Consider the following 17,464-nt stretch of genomic DNA (forward strand, 5'->3'; position numbering starts at 1 on the left):
AGTTTTAATAAAGGAGGCCCATTAGATTCTCTTTCTGGTTTTTATACATAATTTTTATTATGTGTTTATATTTGTTGCCCCGGGATACGACACTAATCTGCACGAGACACAGGACGGGAGATGTATCAATGCAAGTGCGACAGTTTTGTACTGACCACCATATTTATAAGGCTTATTCACACACATATATACCTACACACACACACACATATATACCTACACACACACACATATACCTACACACACACACACACACACACACACACACACACACATATACCTACACACACACACACACACACACATATACCTACACACACACACACACACACACATATACCTACACACACACACACACACACACATATATACCTACACACACACACACACATATACCTGCACGCACACACACATACCTACACACACATACCTACACGCACGCACGCACACACACACACACACACACACACCTTTTCTCAACACAAAATACACAGTTTCCTCTGTTTTAGGAATAGGATTTCTTAAATGGGTTTTCCGCTTCAAACATTCCCTTTCTGATAGAAGAGTCCACACAAATAAGCGGATCACAGGGTGTCCCACTGCTGAGACCCCCAGCTGTAATCTGTGGGTACCAGTCAGCAAGTGTTCACTTCTCCTGTAACGCCGCCACAGGAGAACTGAAACATTACATGGTGCCCATCGAAGGAAACGAGCTGTCCATGTAATTCCACGGATGTGCCGGGTCCTCCAGGGCAAGGGGCGCTACTTGTAGCCCGACTCTACGGTCTCAAAAAGAGGATTCCCCTCTAGTAACTCTATACCAGACAACCAAACAAGTTTTCATCTTTTCTCACCATATAATCCATTAGTAAATGTGCCCCATACTGTGTTGTAGGGAAACATAACCTGATTGCCAAATGATGCAAATTAGAGGAGTCTGATCGGAATAATAATATAATGCACCGTGTCTAAAGTCTTTGGGGGAAGGGATTTTTTTTTCAGCCAAATCCACCTGTGTATTTGTATGAGGTCATCAGGTCGCCAGTCACCTTTATGGTCATTTCACAAAGACATCTTTATATTTTTTGGGGATTATATAGTTTTAGTACAAGAGCGGCACTGTTACCGGGATAACACGGGGAGATCACATTACAGCAATGATAGAGCACGTCATTGTATGTCCAACAGGGGGAGATGGCAGGAATTCCTGACCGTCCCACTAGTGACCGCACAGATGACAATCACTCCGTCTTACTGTGATCATCGCTGCAGCAGCTGTAACCATCAAGTGTATATATTGGAGAATTGCTCAGACAACAATTCCCTAACATTTTCCTGCAGTGCTGCAATAAATTTGCTGTTCATTTGCTTCCAGCTGCAGGTGGGGCACCGGCCTGACACCCCATGAGAAGACAGACCTCCATACCATATGTGACAGGTTTTAGGCCTGACCCCCTGATATGGCGAGCTGCGGGGAATTACTGCAGTATTAGTTACTCGTAGTAATAGTCAGGAATGAATATTTCGGTTCGCCCCCGGGTTAATACTCCAGCTGTTTTCTTCTGGGGGTTTGCGGCACTTTTATGTTGAAGTTCCTTCCTCTGAAATAATCGCCTTTTAATCCTCCTTTCACACATGTGACTTGGATAAAAACCAAATGTTCATTTTCGGCTTCACAAACACATGACTGAGCTCCATATAACCCTCCAACCGAATACAGAAAACATCTCAACCATCACCACCTCGCGGCTTCCTATCCTGCACCTAAATATTTCAACTATTTCACTCCAGAAAAAAGTATCAAGACTTCTACAGAACTATCTATGGTCGTTCCCCGATTCTCCGGTCAATCAGTGTAAACCGTCCCTAAGCTCGTGAATGTTACTCCGCGTAGAGCTGCAGTTTGTGCTCCAGAGCAGATCTTCCTGCACAAGTAATCTCGTAGTCGTTCATTGTGGAGCGGAGGAGTTGAGTCTTATTTAGCTTTTTGCATTCAAGTGTAAACGTAACCCCTTCATGACCAGGCATTCTGTTTTTTCGTCGTCGCATTCCAAGAGTCATTTCTTTTTCGGCTGACATCACTATATGAGGGCTTGTCTTTTGTGGAACGAGTTGTATTTTTCAATGGCACCAGATGTCGGTACATATATTATATTCATTAACTTTTATTAACTTTCTTTTTAGGGGGTTAAAAAACAAAAAACGGCTATTCCGCCATTGTTTTTTTTGCGTTTTGAATGTACCCTGCTCACTGCGGGACGTAAAAAATGTTACCTTTATACTACGGATCGATACAACTATGGAGATACCAAATATGCGTAGGTTTTTTATGCTTTATTAGTTTTGCACATGCACTTTTAACCCCTTAACGACATGTACGTGGCAGCCATCAAGGGGAAGTATGGAGCAGGCTCAAGGGCTGAGCGCGTTTCATACTCAGCGGGTGTCGACCGTATAATACACCGACACTTTACTGCAACGGGCGGAATCCCATCTGACAGCAGAACCCAAGATGCGATTGCGGGGTGCTGAGGGTTGTCATGGCAGCCTGGGGGCCTAATGAAGGGCTTAACAGCAGCCTGTCAGAAACCCGATATATTGCAATACATTAGTACTGCAGTATTTAGAGTCAGAACTATGTAAGATAAAAATGCCAGTATTGGTGTTTTTATTTTTGTCACCTTAAAGCCCCAAAAAAAAAAATGGAACAAAAAGTTGCAAAATGGCACCAATAAAAACTACAGCTCGCCCCACAAAAAAAATAAGCCTCCACAACGCTGAATCGACAAAAATATAAGAAAGTTATGGCTCTCAGAATGTGGCGACGCTAAATAATCTTAATTTACAAAATAGCTTTTCTTCGTAAAAGTGGTAAAACATGAATTTGGCATCGCTGTAATTGCATCAGCCCGTAGAATAAAAAGTTAGCATATCGTTTTTACCGCATGATGAATGGTGTAAATACAATGGCGGAATTGGTGTTTTTTTGCAATATCAATTTTGACCTTTTAAAGTAACACGAGGGTAAATTTTGTGCTAAATGAGACGTCTCCTAATAACAATGTCACTTTATATAGAAATAAGCAAACAACAATTGTGCTTTTCTCTTTGCAAAACAATTATTTGTATAAAAAAAATCATGTCATGTTGATCCAATACAGAGAATAAATATAGATCACCCAGCGTGTTCATGTCTAGAATGTGTCCGGACGGCTTCTTCCCGGTGATTTCATGGTTTGTTTGCAGAGATATAACATGGAGTAAAAATTGGCGTCTTACTACGCCTGGTGCGATGTTTAGGGGCTCCGCCCCCTTCTCAAGCATGCGTGGTAAAACCCATCACCAGTTTAAATAGTCTTGTGTGTCACTAATTACTTCTAAAAGTACAAAGTTAAAGAGGGCCAACAAATTGTAAGTTAAAACTATAAAAACAAGCATTGACATAGTAAACAATTAGACAGAAGTCAAAAAAACTTTCTTTTAGTGCGGGTAATGTTACACTTATTCTCTTACAGGAGAACGTATATTATGTATAAGAAGATAAAATCCAGCCCTCGCAATAAGAAATACATGGGGTCTATACACCTCATTTATTAATCCTTTGGATGGCAACGAAGTATTTAATTTTTTTTAAAATGACCGCATATATCCTTCTATGCGAGATGTCTCCCGTTATCATACATTTGCCATCTAACATTAAAAATAAGTTGTTCTCCTTTAAGAAAATAAGTAATACATTTCAATAATAGAACGTCATCTGTACTAAAATAACCTTTGACTTCTGTCTAATTGTTTACCACGTCAATGCTTGTTTTTAGAAGTTTTATCTTATAATTTGTTGGCCCTCTTTAACTTTCTACTTTTAGAAGTCATTTGTAATACACAAGACTATTTAAAGGGGTGTATCCTATGGATAGGGGGTAACTTTACTCCACGTGAAGTCTCTGCAAACAAGCCATAAAATCACGGGAAGAAGCCACCCGGATACATTATGGACATTGACCCCTTAGTGACCACTAATACGCCTTTTCACGGCAGCCGGGCTCCTGCTCCAGTGATAGCAATCGAAGTTTACTGCGATCGCGGCCGTTTAACCGTTAAATGCTGCAGTCAATAGCGACCGCGGCATTTAACTTGTTTACAGGGGGAGTGAGCTCCCTCTATCACCCATCGACGGCCCGCAAATGCAATCACGGGCCTCCGATGGGGTGCAATGGCAGCCAGGGGCCTAACAAAGGCCCCCAGGCCTGCCCGTGGCAGATTTACACTGACAGGCAATAAAGGTATACCAAAGCATTATAACAGCGATCAAAAGATCCCCTAGTGGGACTAAAAAAAATAAGTGCTAAGTGTTAAATAAAAATTTTGAATAAAGATTGCAGTTAAAAAGTGGTTTTATTTAGTAAAAGTGTAAAAAAATAAATGAAAGCACACACATATATGGTATCGCCACGACCGTAATGACCCAAACAGTGAGTTCACCTTGCAGTTTAAATGACATGTTAACTCTGTTAAAAAAAAAACGCTAAAAATGATGGCGGAATTGCTATTATTTTTCCATTGCCCCCCCAAAAAAGTAATAATAAACAATCAATAAATCCCATGAACCCCGAAGAAGCACCAATGAAAACTACGTCTTATCCCCAAAAAAACAGGCCCAGATATCACTACATTGACGGAAAAATGAAACAAAAGTTGGAAAGTGATTATGCAAAACCAAATCATTTTAGTTCAATAGAGTTTTTTTATAGTGCAAAAGTCATAAAACATTAAAAAAAAACTATACATCATGTGATCGTCGAAATGTTACCGACCCATAGAATAAAAGGTAACATAATATTTACGCTGCACGCTGAACGGTGTACATTTAAAACGCATATAACAATGGCGGAATTGCTGTTTATTTTTCTATCCCCCCCCAAAAAAAAGTTAATAAAAGTTAATAAAAAATATGTACCTCAAAATGGTGGCATTAAAAAAATACAACAAATCCCGCAAAAAAAAAAAAAAAGTCCTCATACAGTTATGTCGACAGAAAAATAAAAAAAGTCATAGCTCTTTAAATGCGACGATGGACAAACAAAAACAAATTGCTTGTTAAGGCCTAAAATAGGCTGGTCACTAAGGGGTTAACGCGCTGGGTGATTTATATTCTCTGTATGTGATCAACATGACACAAATTTTGGGATAAAAACAAATATTTTTTTACAAATAGAAAAACACAATTGTTACCTGCTTAGTTCTATATAAAGTCACATTGACATCAAGGCTGGGTTCACACACCCTATTTACGGACTGAATTCAGGCATTTTAGCCCCGAATTACGTCCGAAAATACGGCTCCAAAGCGTCGGCAAACTTCTGCCCATTCATTTGAATGGGCTTTACGATGTTCTGTTCTGACGGTCATTTTTTTTACGCGCCGCTTTCAAAAGGCTGCGCGTAAAAAAGACGCCCGCGTCAAAGAAGTGCCTGTCACTTCTTCAGACGTAAATGGAGCCGTTTTCCATGGACTCCATGGAAAAACAGCTCCAATTACGTCCGTAATTGACGCAGGGAAAGACGCCTGCAAATGCCATTACGGCTGAAATGACGGAGCTGTTTTCTCCTGAAAACAGCCCTGTAATTTCAGCCGTAATGGACGCTGCCGTGTGAACATACCCTAAAAAGTATAACTCATTCCTCAATAAACAAGCCCTCATGCGCGATGTTCAAGTAAAAATAAATAACGGGGAGGAGAAAACGAAAATGGAAAACTGAAAATTGGCCTGGTTATTGAGGGGTTAAACAAAAATAATTTGTTTTTGCATCACAACATTCTAAGAGCCGTAACTTTTGTACTTTTCAGTCGATGTATCCACACGAGGGCTTGTTTTTTGTGGGACGAGATGTCGTTTTCTTTGGTACATTTTGGGGTAACTTGATCACCATGCGTTTCAAATACTGTGCTAACTTTATTGTTCTAGTCATACACGTGTATTTTTGGATTTCTTTAACTTTTTTTTATTGTACACGTTTTTAATAGGCTTTATTTAACTGTATTTAAGGCCGCCAATGGGTCTTTGCGGGCCGCCGATGGCTGACAGAGGGATCCCCTTCCCTCTGTCAAACCACTTAAATGCCGCAGTCGCATTTGAGGGGGTAAACGAATGGGATCTCAGGTTTCTCCATTCCCGGCCGTTGCAGCGGGAGCCCGGCTGTCAGTCAGAGCCAGGCTCTCGCTGTGATAGCCTGCGTTATCGCCATTACTTACATACATGTGGGAAGGGACCCTTCCTGTGATGTACATTTACCTGAACATGCGAGTAGGGGTTAAAAAGGATCTGCCACCGGATTTCAGAATACAAACTGCATACATTATTAAATAGATCTCTTAGACCTGATGAAGCTGCTGTACTTACATTGAAAATCCTTGTCAGGCGGTATAAACCTTTCTCCAAATTTTCCTGCCTGATATCAAAATGAGCATTTTGTGAGTCCAGGTCTATGAGATCTATTTAATAATGTATGCAGTCTGTATTCTGAAGTCTGGTGACCGATCCTCTTTATAATGGCTATACGGATTTCAGACGGCCGTTTTCTGTCTGACTTTTTGTTCATGGCTGCGATCTGTGACTGGTCTGGACTATTGATAGGACGCAGATCTGCACTTGACAACAATCCAACACCCCAGATATGTGTCACACTAGTTTCTGTCACAAAAAGGCGCGGACAGTAGGCAGAAAATGGTCTAAATCAGACTTGAAGCCCAACCGTCTTTCACTCTTGTGTCGCCTTTTAGAACAACCAACCAACTTGGGAGTCATCAATACAACACTCCTCTTAGGGCTCATTCACATGAGCGTGATTCTCGTCCGTGTGCCGTACGTTAACAACGCCCAGCACACGGACCCATTGATTTCAATGGGACTAGTCACACATGCAGGAGTTTTCACACAGCGAGTGTCCGTTGCGTGACACTCACTGCATGTCCTATATTGCTGCGTTTTCATGCACCTTGTCGCCCACGGAAGTCAATAGCTGCATGAAAACCACGGACGCACATCCATGCCCTGTCCGTGTTTCACCTATTAATTACATTGGGAAGAAAAAGAATGATGCAAAAACGCAACGCACACCGACAGATTTAAGCGCGTTTTTTTATGCACGTAAATCTGTCACGCTCATGTGAATATAGCCTTAGGGCTTCAATTCATTTCAATGGAAGGCGCAGCTTGGGGGTATGTTATGACTGTGAGACACAGGTCTAAAAGAAGTGTCATTCATTCCGATGGGATAAACCCTCAAGTACCGGATACATTGTACCGATTTAATGTGTTTTCTTTTAGTGCATGTTCTAGATTCTGATATTGACATTGGAAAGCACGCACACGCACACACCTATTGAGCTGAACATCTGTACCAAACAAACTGGGCACGCCATGGCCCACATACAGATGGTTAAAATGCCACTTTTGAACTGTCCGAGTTAAAAAAAAATAATAATAAAATGCTAGGAAGACCAGGAAAAGATTTGCGGCAAAATTGCACATTTTCATCTCTTCAAAATTAAATTTGGCCGAGACGACATCTTTAAGTACCCACCCAATTTTCATGTCGCTTTCCAAAGTTGGCAAGTGACGAGTAAAGTAAAAAATGCTACAGCAAATTTGTACATGTCACAGTTTGCAACTTTTTGGGCCTATATCCAAATCTTAGTCCATAAGCGAGATGTACATATGATGATCACGTCCTTTATCAGTCCGGTGATAATAAAATACGAGTTCACTATAAAACTTTTCGCTCCAGCCCGGTCTGGTGAGATGATGGGGAGGATAATAGATCCTGCGTACAGTGCGCCAATGTCACCGGACAGATTGTGGAGTCTCCTCACAGGAGGTTGTGATACTACACGGCCGAGTAAGAGCCAGAAAATCCCAGCTTGACAATCTCACTGAAAGCAGATCAGGTTTATGTCCAGACCTCCCAGGACGGCAGCAGGGAGCCTGGGAAAGGGCTTCACGCTGCAGCTTCCTGCTTATTCCATGTTACTTGTTTCATTCACACAGCAAAACAGCAGGATCCCCAGCTTAAAATGGGTCATTCACGTCTGTGCTGACCCTGCAGTCATATATACAGTAACTTCTAGAGCAGCGCTGCTCCGCTTTCTCCTCCGCACTTAGCATAATTTGTGACAAGAAAGGACAACCTGTTGGGAGGTTGATTCTTGCACAGCACTGCAATGCTGGATTAGCCGTAAGGAGGAGGTGGGGGTCTCATTCTCAGCCGATCAGCAGGAGTATATATAGTATATGGGCCAAATATTGAGCATGCATTACTTCCACTCTTACATACAGCTATTGTCCTCCCTCCTCTCACCCCCAAGACTTCTCCCATGCTGCACATACACATTGGAATGACCTTGCCCTCGACCACCAGACTAATTCCGTGTCTTGAAAACCCATCTGATGAGGGACGATTATATCACGGGTCTATCTATACGCCTCTTCACTCAACTCCGCTGCTGCCCTGCACTCCTTACGTCACAATGACTAAATCAGCACTTTATACCTTTTGTGTCACTCCCCCTCATTAGATTGTAAGCTCTTGGGGACAGGGTCATCTTACTTGAGGCTCTGCATCTTTATTTGTCCTTCACTGGTGACTGAACATCTCAAGTTACTGAAAAGCATCATTCTCACATGACACAGGGAAACCCTGGGTGTCCCCTGCCACTTTCCCCTGTTAATTGCTGTGGGACGGAAGCTAAATTATGTGTTAAAGAGACAATAAATCCTGCTCTTAATCTGCTGAAGCAGCTGCTGTATCTTGTGGAATGACAACACGCTGTCAATAGAGAGATAAAGGGCAGATTTATGTCTGCTGCATCCTCTCCCTGCAATCCTTCACTTCCCAGTGGATCCAGAGCAAAGCTTCTAGATTCTCGCTGCTCCAGACAAAAGGCAGGAATGAGACTGAAAACGTCATAGATGCAGAATAGGAAGCTTCAACGATTACTGGAAGATTCATTCTCTGAGTCACCATTTAGGAAAACCACTTTGGAGCGCTCAAAATTGTATTATGTAGGTAATGGATTCATAGGATCGTGCACGTATAAGACTTATTGCCTCCAGCAACATCTATCTGGGCGGTCAACGCTCACTAGGAGACCCCTTTTAATAAGGGCACCAGATATAGGCTCTATAATGGTGGGTGCAATTGCGCCCCTAAATGACCCCCCACTCCAATGTACTCTGCCGAATATTTGTCATTGATTAGTTTAATGAAGTCACCACAAATTGAAAGAAACGGCTTGAGAAAACATGTCAGTGCTTAGTTTGAGGTTAATTGCTTGTATAATGGCTTACGTAATGATCACTGCCATATCGGTGCATGCGGCTGCTATTTAAATGAAGACCAGACCTCCCAATAAAAGCCTCTATTTACCCCCTGTACTTATTCCTTAAATTGTTTGCTCCCTGACTCCGGCTCATGGAAGGAGACAGGAGATTAATTCAATTATTGCTGCAAAATTCTTCCCTAAACGGTTTACTTGACCCTGAATCCTCGGCTCTAGCTGCGCAATATCGATCCTGGCAGCCGGGTAATGATCTGGTTTTCTTCACGTGAATCACGTTGAACAGATCATTTTGTACCTACGATGTTAATAATTTTGTTTTGCGTCGTTGACAGAAAAAGATGCGCCGCGGGCAACGAAAATATGTCTACCTGACAGAAACGGGCGATTTTCTGCAAGTGGCGGCTGCGTTCTGGCAAAAGTACAATTTGTATGTCATGTTCGGAGCCTCTGCTCGCCGGCCCTGGGGATGAGGCTGTTTGGTGTAATATTGGGGGTGTCTGGTAAATCACTATGTAGTGGGACCTTCTATGGGGACTTGCTGCGTCCTGAAGACTTTATGGCAGTACATGGCGTGTGGGGTGTAATTCTAACTAAATGGGAACATTGGAAATCTAGGGATTCTTCTTTATATTTGTATTCCCTATTTCTAATCCCGCCCCTCCACACGGGTCTATAGGTGCAAGATCTCTGGAATAGTGGAAGCCTTGGCCAATCGCCCATCGGGTAATCGCAGGTAGAGCATTTTCTTTACAGTATTTCCCCATAAATATAAAACGTTAAATCGTCAAGTTGTTAAAAATGTTCTCCATCTGTTTCCCAGTTATCTCCATTTCTAGTAAAGCGGAGTCACAACCTAGGCAATGTCACCCAGCTTTCCCAAACTCCTAACAGGTAAATCTACAAACTGCACTATCCTTCTACGAGTGTATTCTTATACAGATCTAGTTTACAGGCATTCACATACGTCATCTGTACAATACAATGCCAGTAATAACTATAACAAAGTACAGAGGTAAATATGGCGATTACCTCACATCTCTTATTATTTTACCAGCCGTGTGATGACAGACGAGGGGGGGGGGGGTGCAGTCAGTAATATATTCATGCAGGTAAATACTGGGATAGAATCCGCCCTCTCCCTGAAATTGACATTGTGTCAGGGTCACCAGCAGGCACCTGGCATCACAAGTGTAGCATGTTAGATAGGTATAGATTATCACCTGATGGGTGGTCAAGATAAGAGCCTCGTGGTGGATGGAGCGGCTGATCTAAATTTCCCTCATTCCTTATCACAAACTTCTTACCGGCAGCAGTCCAGCTGCCTAAAACTACACAAACATTTACAGAGAATTAATGTCAATATGTACAAGTGCTTACATTTCACTATACAACATTTATTAACAAGCCTGTGCTGCCTGCGGCTGGAACATGATACGCCGAGTGCTATAAGAGTGGAGTAACGGTCCCAGTCCATGCTTACGGTGCAGGCAGCCAAGCTGTGGACTGGACCAAGGATTATCAGAAGGCAGCGCCATATCACTAGAATCCATAGCCTCGCTGTTCCAGGCCAAATAATCATATTCTCTTCTCCGGACAAGTTAATATTCCATTCAGCCGTTTGTTCGTTTTATCCGTTTCTGGGAAAGCCGGGTAAAAACCAACATCAAATATCACCCTCCAAATCCATCCAGTATCACAGCAGAACTACCCTGCAGAAGTCTGGGAAAGCTGGAGAAGTAATGGAAGTCATATTATGTCACCCAGCTTTCCAACAATCAGATGAAACTCAGAAACTGCTGAATTGGATCTTAATAGATAAAGTTGTTATTTTTTTACTAAATTATTGCATTACAATGAGCAAATGATACAATCAGGCATGACTAATCTAGAAATTGTGCACTTTAGTGATTAGCTGACAGCTAGGACCCCAATTGGTAGTGAAAATGCTGGGGGTCCTTGGAGAGGAATCGGGTTCCATTTAAGATCAGATTTACAGATTCTTACCTTCTCTCTTCATGCCCATAGCAAGACACTTCTGATAACGACAATATTGACAACGGTTCCGCTGCCGCTTATCAATTAAGCAGTCCTTGTTATCCCTGCACGTGTAAGTCAGGTCTTTCCGAACTGTCCGCTTAAAAAATCCCTTACATCCTTCACAGCTGTACACTCCATAGTGTTTACCTGCAAGAAGCAATCAATAGTCGTGTTATATTCTCACTGGGAGGTAGAAGCAGGGCACCAGATTATCTGCATTATTATAGGATGCCAATAACAGACTTGATAGTGATCACATATCATCACTTTTTACAGGATCTCTTAACTGGTGGCAAAATCATAGTGAAGGAAAATGACATCACTGACCACGCAGCCTACCCATTCACTAGAGAGCAGCGGTGACAACGCAGCCTACCCATTCACTAGAGAGCAGCGGTGACCACGCAGCCTACCCATTCACTAGAGACCACAGAGCCTACCCATTCACTAGAGAGCAGCGGTGACAACGCAGCCTACCCATTCACTAGAGAGCAGCGGTGACCACGCAGCCTACCCATTCACTAGAGACCACGGAGCCTACCCATTCACTAGAAACCAGCAGTGACAACGAAGCCTACCCATTCACTAGAGAGCAGCGATGACCACGCGACCTACCCATTCACTAGAGAGCAGCGGTGACCACACAACCTACCCATTCACTAGAGAGCAGCGGTGACCACGCAGCCTACCCATTCACTAGAAACCAGCAGTCACCACGCAGCCTACCCATTCACTAGAAACCAGCGGTGACCACGCAGCCTACCCATTCACTAGAAACCAGCGGTGTCCACGCAGCCTACCCATTCACTAGAAATCAGCGGTGACCACGCAGCCTACCCATTCACTAGAAACCAGCAGTGACCACGCAGCCTACTCATTCACTAGAAACCAGCGGTGACCACGCAGCCTACCCATTCACTAGAAATCAGCGGTGACCACGCAGCCTACCCATTCACTAGAAACCAGCGGTGACCACGCAGCCTACCCATTCACTAGAAACCAGCGGTGACCACGCAGCCTACTCATTCACTAGAAACCAGCGGTGACCACGCAGCCTACCCATTCACTAGAAACCAGCGGTGACCACGCAGCCTACCCATTCACTAGAAACCAGCGGTGACCACGCAGCCTACCCATTCACTAGAAACCAGCGGTGACCACGCAGCCTACCCATTCACTAGAAACCAGCGGTGACCACGCAGCCTACCCATTCACTAGAAACCAGCGGTGACCACGCAGCCTACCCATTCACTAGAAACCAGCAGTGACCACGCAGCCTACTCATTCACTAGAAACCAGCGGTGACCACGCAGCCTACCCAGTCACTAGAAACCAGCGGTGACCACGCAGCCTACCCATTCACTAGAAACCTGCGGTGACCACGCAGCCTACCCATTCACTAGACAGCAGCGGTGACCACGCAGCCTACCCATTCACTAGAAACCAGCGGTGACAACGCAGCCTACCCATTCACTAGAAACCAGCGGTGACAACGCAGCCTACCCATTCACTAGAGAGCAGCGGTGACCATGCAGCCTACCCATTCACTAGAGAGCAGCGGTGACCACGCAGCCTACCCATTCACTAGAAAGCAGCGGTGACCACGCAGCCTACCCATTCACTAGAAACCTGCGGTGACCACGCAGCCTACCCATTCACTAGACAGCAGCGGTGACCACGCAGCCTACCCATTCACTAGAAACCAGCGGTGACAACGCAGCCTACCCATTCACTAGAAACCAGCGGTGACAACGCAGCCTACCCATTCACTAGAGAGCAGCGGTGACCATGCAGCCTACCCATTCACTAGAGAGCAGCGGTGACCACGCAGCCTACCCATTCACTAGACAGCAGCGGTGACCACGCAGCCTACCCATTCACTAGAAACCAGCGGTGACAACGCAGCCTACCCATTCACTAGAGAGCAGCGGTGACCACGCAGCCTACTCATTCACTAGAAACCAGCGGTGACCACGCAGCCTACCCATTCACTAGAAACCAGCGGTGACCACGCAGCCTACCCATTCACTAGAAACCAGCGGTGACCACGCAGCCTACCCATTCACTAGACAGCAGCGGTGACCACGCAGCCTACCCATTCACTAGAAACCAGCGGTGACAACGCAGCCTACCCATTCACTAGAGAGCAGCGGTGACCACGCAGCCTACCCATTCACTAGAGAGCAGCGGTGACCACGCAGCCTACCCATTCACTAGAGAGCAGCGGTGACCACGCAGCCTACCCATTTACTAGACAGCAGCGGTGACCACGCAGCCTACCCATTCACTAGAAACCAGCGGTGACAACGCAGCCTTCCCATTCACTAGAAACCAGCGGTGACCACGCAGCCTTCCCATTCACTAGAAACCAGCGGTGACCACGCAGCCTACCCATTCACTAGAGAGCAGCGGTGACCACGCAGCCTAACCATTCACTAGAAACCAGCGGTGACAACGCAGCCTACCCATTCACTAGAAACCAGCGGTGACAACGCAGCCTACCCATTCACTAGAAACCAGCGGTGACATTCCTGAGAATGCAGCCTATCCATTCACCAGAGAGCAGGGGTGACATCACTGAGAATGTAGATTATAGGTAATTTAACAGACCAATTTACAGCAATTGATGTTTAATAAAGGGCAATTTACAAAAATACCAACTTTAATAATACAAAAGAAATCTGCTAACAAAAAACATTTACTGTGAAAATGCCCCAACCCTGACACGCAGAATCTCACCTTGTGGGAGCATAAAATACTTATTGTAACAGAACGTGACCTGCGCTCCCTCATCAGAGGCAGCAAATATTACATAACATTAAAGTGCTGCAATTTCTACGGTCATAATAAATCAAGGATACTGGATCAGCAAAACACTGAAAAATAACCTTCTGTTTGGTGAAGTATTGAAATCCACACAAGCAAAATGCATTTATTTATGTTCTTTACTAAACGCTGACGGAGAAGGTCACTGCCTGCAGTACAGGAACATAAAGACACAAACTACGAGCACAAATCTAGTCTAATTTAGAGAGGAAGCCAAACTGCGCAAAACTATCATTAACTCCTGTGTGCCTCCAACCGCTGAGGAACTACAAGCTCCAGAAGTTCTGCCATCCGCGATATTACTCTGGGGAGGATAGGGGGCACGGCTGCAGACACCAGATTTGTTTTGTGTTGCTGCCACAACAATTTTCTTTTGGTGAAGATATTAGGTAATTACTTAAAAAAACTATAACCTATTTATGCAGTTACAGATCGAATCGTGGCGGCTATAAAGTGCAGCCTGGATTCCGCTGAGGATTTTCCAGAGAAATGGAAGGGAATTTGGAATTTCTCGCAACTCTGTCTGTGAATCACTCACTACCCGGAGAACCGAAGCCAATAATCCGTATACATCCGGGAATCGACGCTGTATCCTAACATACCAGTAAGCACGGTCTACCTGTATTCTGCTGGGACAAAGTATATGATGGCACGTCCACAATCCAGAGTCGTTTATTTGGGGAGGGGACACTTATGTCTTTTTTCCCCCCTTGCCCACCATTAAGGCTAAGTTCACACCTTGTTTGGTGCACACGTTGTGATATACGACGACGTATATGTTTTTAAAGTTAAAAAAACGTATGCATTTGTAATATACGCGTAAGTATTTTTGTCTTATACGTCTTATACATTTGTCCGTTCTTCTAAAAACGTATACTTTTTTTTTTGTTCTTGAGCTAAATCATACATTGGAAAGTCAAGATTTCCCATATATGGTGACAACAACATATAAGTTTTACGTACGCATATGTAGGGTTTAAGATTGCATGCGTCGCCATTGACGAATAGAAACGTATACGTGTGGTATACGTTTTGGAAAGGTACTGAAAAGCGTAGTAGACAGGACATGGAAAGAAAAAAAAGGTAGAACGTAAGCTTCCAAATTGTAAGAACAAACTACACCAAGAGGGCGTCCGTCCTGACCATAGACATGAATACACACGTCAGACGTACAGTAAAAACGAGACGTCAACTTGGCCTAATACAGACGTTTGGTTTCCCATTTTTCATGTTTGAGGAGGGTCTCGTCTGGTTCCTGAGAAGCTTTAAGGAACGCACAACAATAGACATTCAACTTAGTCTTCTTAACCACATGCCAGACTCGATGGAGGCAGACGTGTCAGTAAAGGTCCTGGGCTGCTCCGTGTGCCCCTCACCACAATTCCCTGAGCTACACACAACTTCCTTTTAAGATTATCAAACGTACAAGAAGAAAAGCTTTCAATTCAGATCCTAAATCAGATCCTCACAGCAGAAGAAGCAGAAATAAAAAAATAAGCATTTATAGCCCAAATCAATCAGTAAACGGTGACACATCAACATCCCACAAACGGCAAGAGGTTGAAAGCCGCCCCGATGACGGGTCACAGACACCTGAGGGTTACATATGAGAGACCGTGGGCCGACAATCATACGACTAACAGCGAGACATCACGTGGATGATCTACGAATCAATGGTGTTTGAACGCTCTGAAAACGATCAAGGGGGTAAAGCAACCTAAATAGAGGGGTATTGTGGGATGTTAAAATATAGGAATTGGGCATCAAAATTGCTAAATAAACTTTGCATAACCGTTTCCGCTCTGGTCCTCCGCCGCTACTGTTGCTTTGTATACCCTGATGTCACTATCAACAGAATGTCAGCGCACGAATGGGGGGGGGAGCATGAGCGGCTCGGGAATGCCGCTAAGTAAAATCATGCAGGACTTAAAGGGGTCGTCCAGGCATGGGCGGTTTTTCGTAGGATATGTAATCATTACATGATCGGTGGGGGTCCGACACCCGGAACTCGTACCAATCAGCTGCTTCGCCTGCCAGATGTTATGCAGTGGTCAGTGCCAGAAGCAAATAGCGGCTGTGCTGCTATTCAAGTGAATAGGAGCAGAGGTGCAGTAACCCAGCACGGCCACTATACTGTGACTGGAGCCATTTGCTTCCGGCACCGACCACTACATAACATCCGAAGCCCGGAAAACAGCTCATCGGTGGATAGGTAATCAGTATGAAAAACCGCCCCAGGCCTGGACAATCCGTATTACTACATATTGTATGTCGTTCTGTTTCTGAAAAGTAGCTGCAAAGTGATTTCTACTTCAATATTCCTGACATCTAAGGCCGTGCTCGCACAGTGAAGATACCCAATAGGATTTCAGGCACGGATTCGGACGCAGATTAGCGGCACTGTAGCAGAATCTACCCCTATCCGAACAAACCTTTACATTTCATGTAGAGTCACCATCGCACCTACACTCTATACACCATTATTGTAATAGATGAATTGTTACCTGAAGACCTGTCCCCGCAGATGGCGCAGATGTGCTTGGTGAAGGCCGCCATAGCTCCTGAGGGGTGCATTGGCACTTTAAGGATGCCATTTATTCCAGGAGGAGGCTTGATGTCCTCTGTGCTGCTGACTGAATTCATGGGGGAATGGAGCTGAAGAAGAGAAGACCGTGCAGTCAGAAATATTGTGCAAACGGAAAACGCAACAGAAAATCTGCTTTCAGAACAGACATCACAAATAGGAGAAGGTAAAACAAAGAGACATGAGAATCTTCTCCTAGAACGCTGCACTCACATAATGTGCCCATAGAAGAACACTACAGTAAGCCTCTCTAAAATGGCTGATAACAGTGAACAATAGATTGTATGGAGCTGATAGACAGCAGGTGGAATGTTCCTTCTTTGTGCATTTTCAGATGTTCCAGCTGCGGTGCGGTTAAAACCTCATATAAAAACATATCCAAAAACCACATGCATTTTTACCACGATATGATGCCGTTTTCTATGTGGTTGTGATTTTTACCGTTACTAAAAACGCATCAAATCGCGTGGTTTTAACCGCACCTCAACATCTGAATACACCCTTCGTGTTCCTGTAAAGAAATAAACCTTGATCATTGTATAATAAAAAGTTCTGTAACTTTGCAATAAACGGTTTCAACTCCTTTCCAGAATTGCTGCTTGCTGTCAGTGAAATAGAACTACCAGAGGCTGAAAACCCGCCCACATCTAGTCCCGCTCACACAGCTGTACAGCTTGT

General features: G+C 44.1%; 1 protein-coding gene across 5 annotated transcripts in view; it reads right to left on the bottom strand.

The window, feature by feature from the left end:
- RXRA (retinoid X receptor alpha) overlaps nt 1-17,464 on the bottom strand; it is a 168,238-nt gene that overhangs the window by 23,635 nt on the left and 127,139 nt on the right. For 4 of the 5 annotated variants that reach the window (XM_075834657.1, XM_075834655.1, XM_075834656.1 and 1 more), the window contains 3 exons: nt 16,707-16,857; nt 11,344-11,523; nt 10,560-10,667 (listed from right to left, as the gene is read on the bottom strand). In XM_075834657.1, coding sequence (XP_075690772.1) covers nt 10,560-10,667; nt 11,344-11,523; nt 16,707-16,857 — 439 coding nt within the window. The remainder of the gene's footprint in view (nt 1-10,559; nt 10,668-11,343; nt 11,524-16,706; nt 16,858-17,464) is intronic. The other variant, XM_075834654.1, reaches the window with a different exon arrangement.

Source organism: Rhinoderma darwinii, chromosome 8 (genome assembly GCF_050947455.1).
Source record: "Rhinoderma darwinii isolate aRhiDar2 chromosome 8, aRhiDar2.hap1, whole genome shotgun sequence".
Classification (NCBI taxonomy): Eukaryota; Metazoa; Chordata; class Amphibia; order Anura; family Rhinodermatidae; genus Rhinoderma; species Rhinoderma darwinii.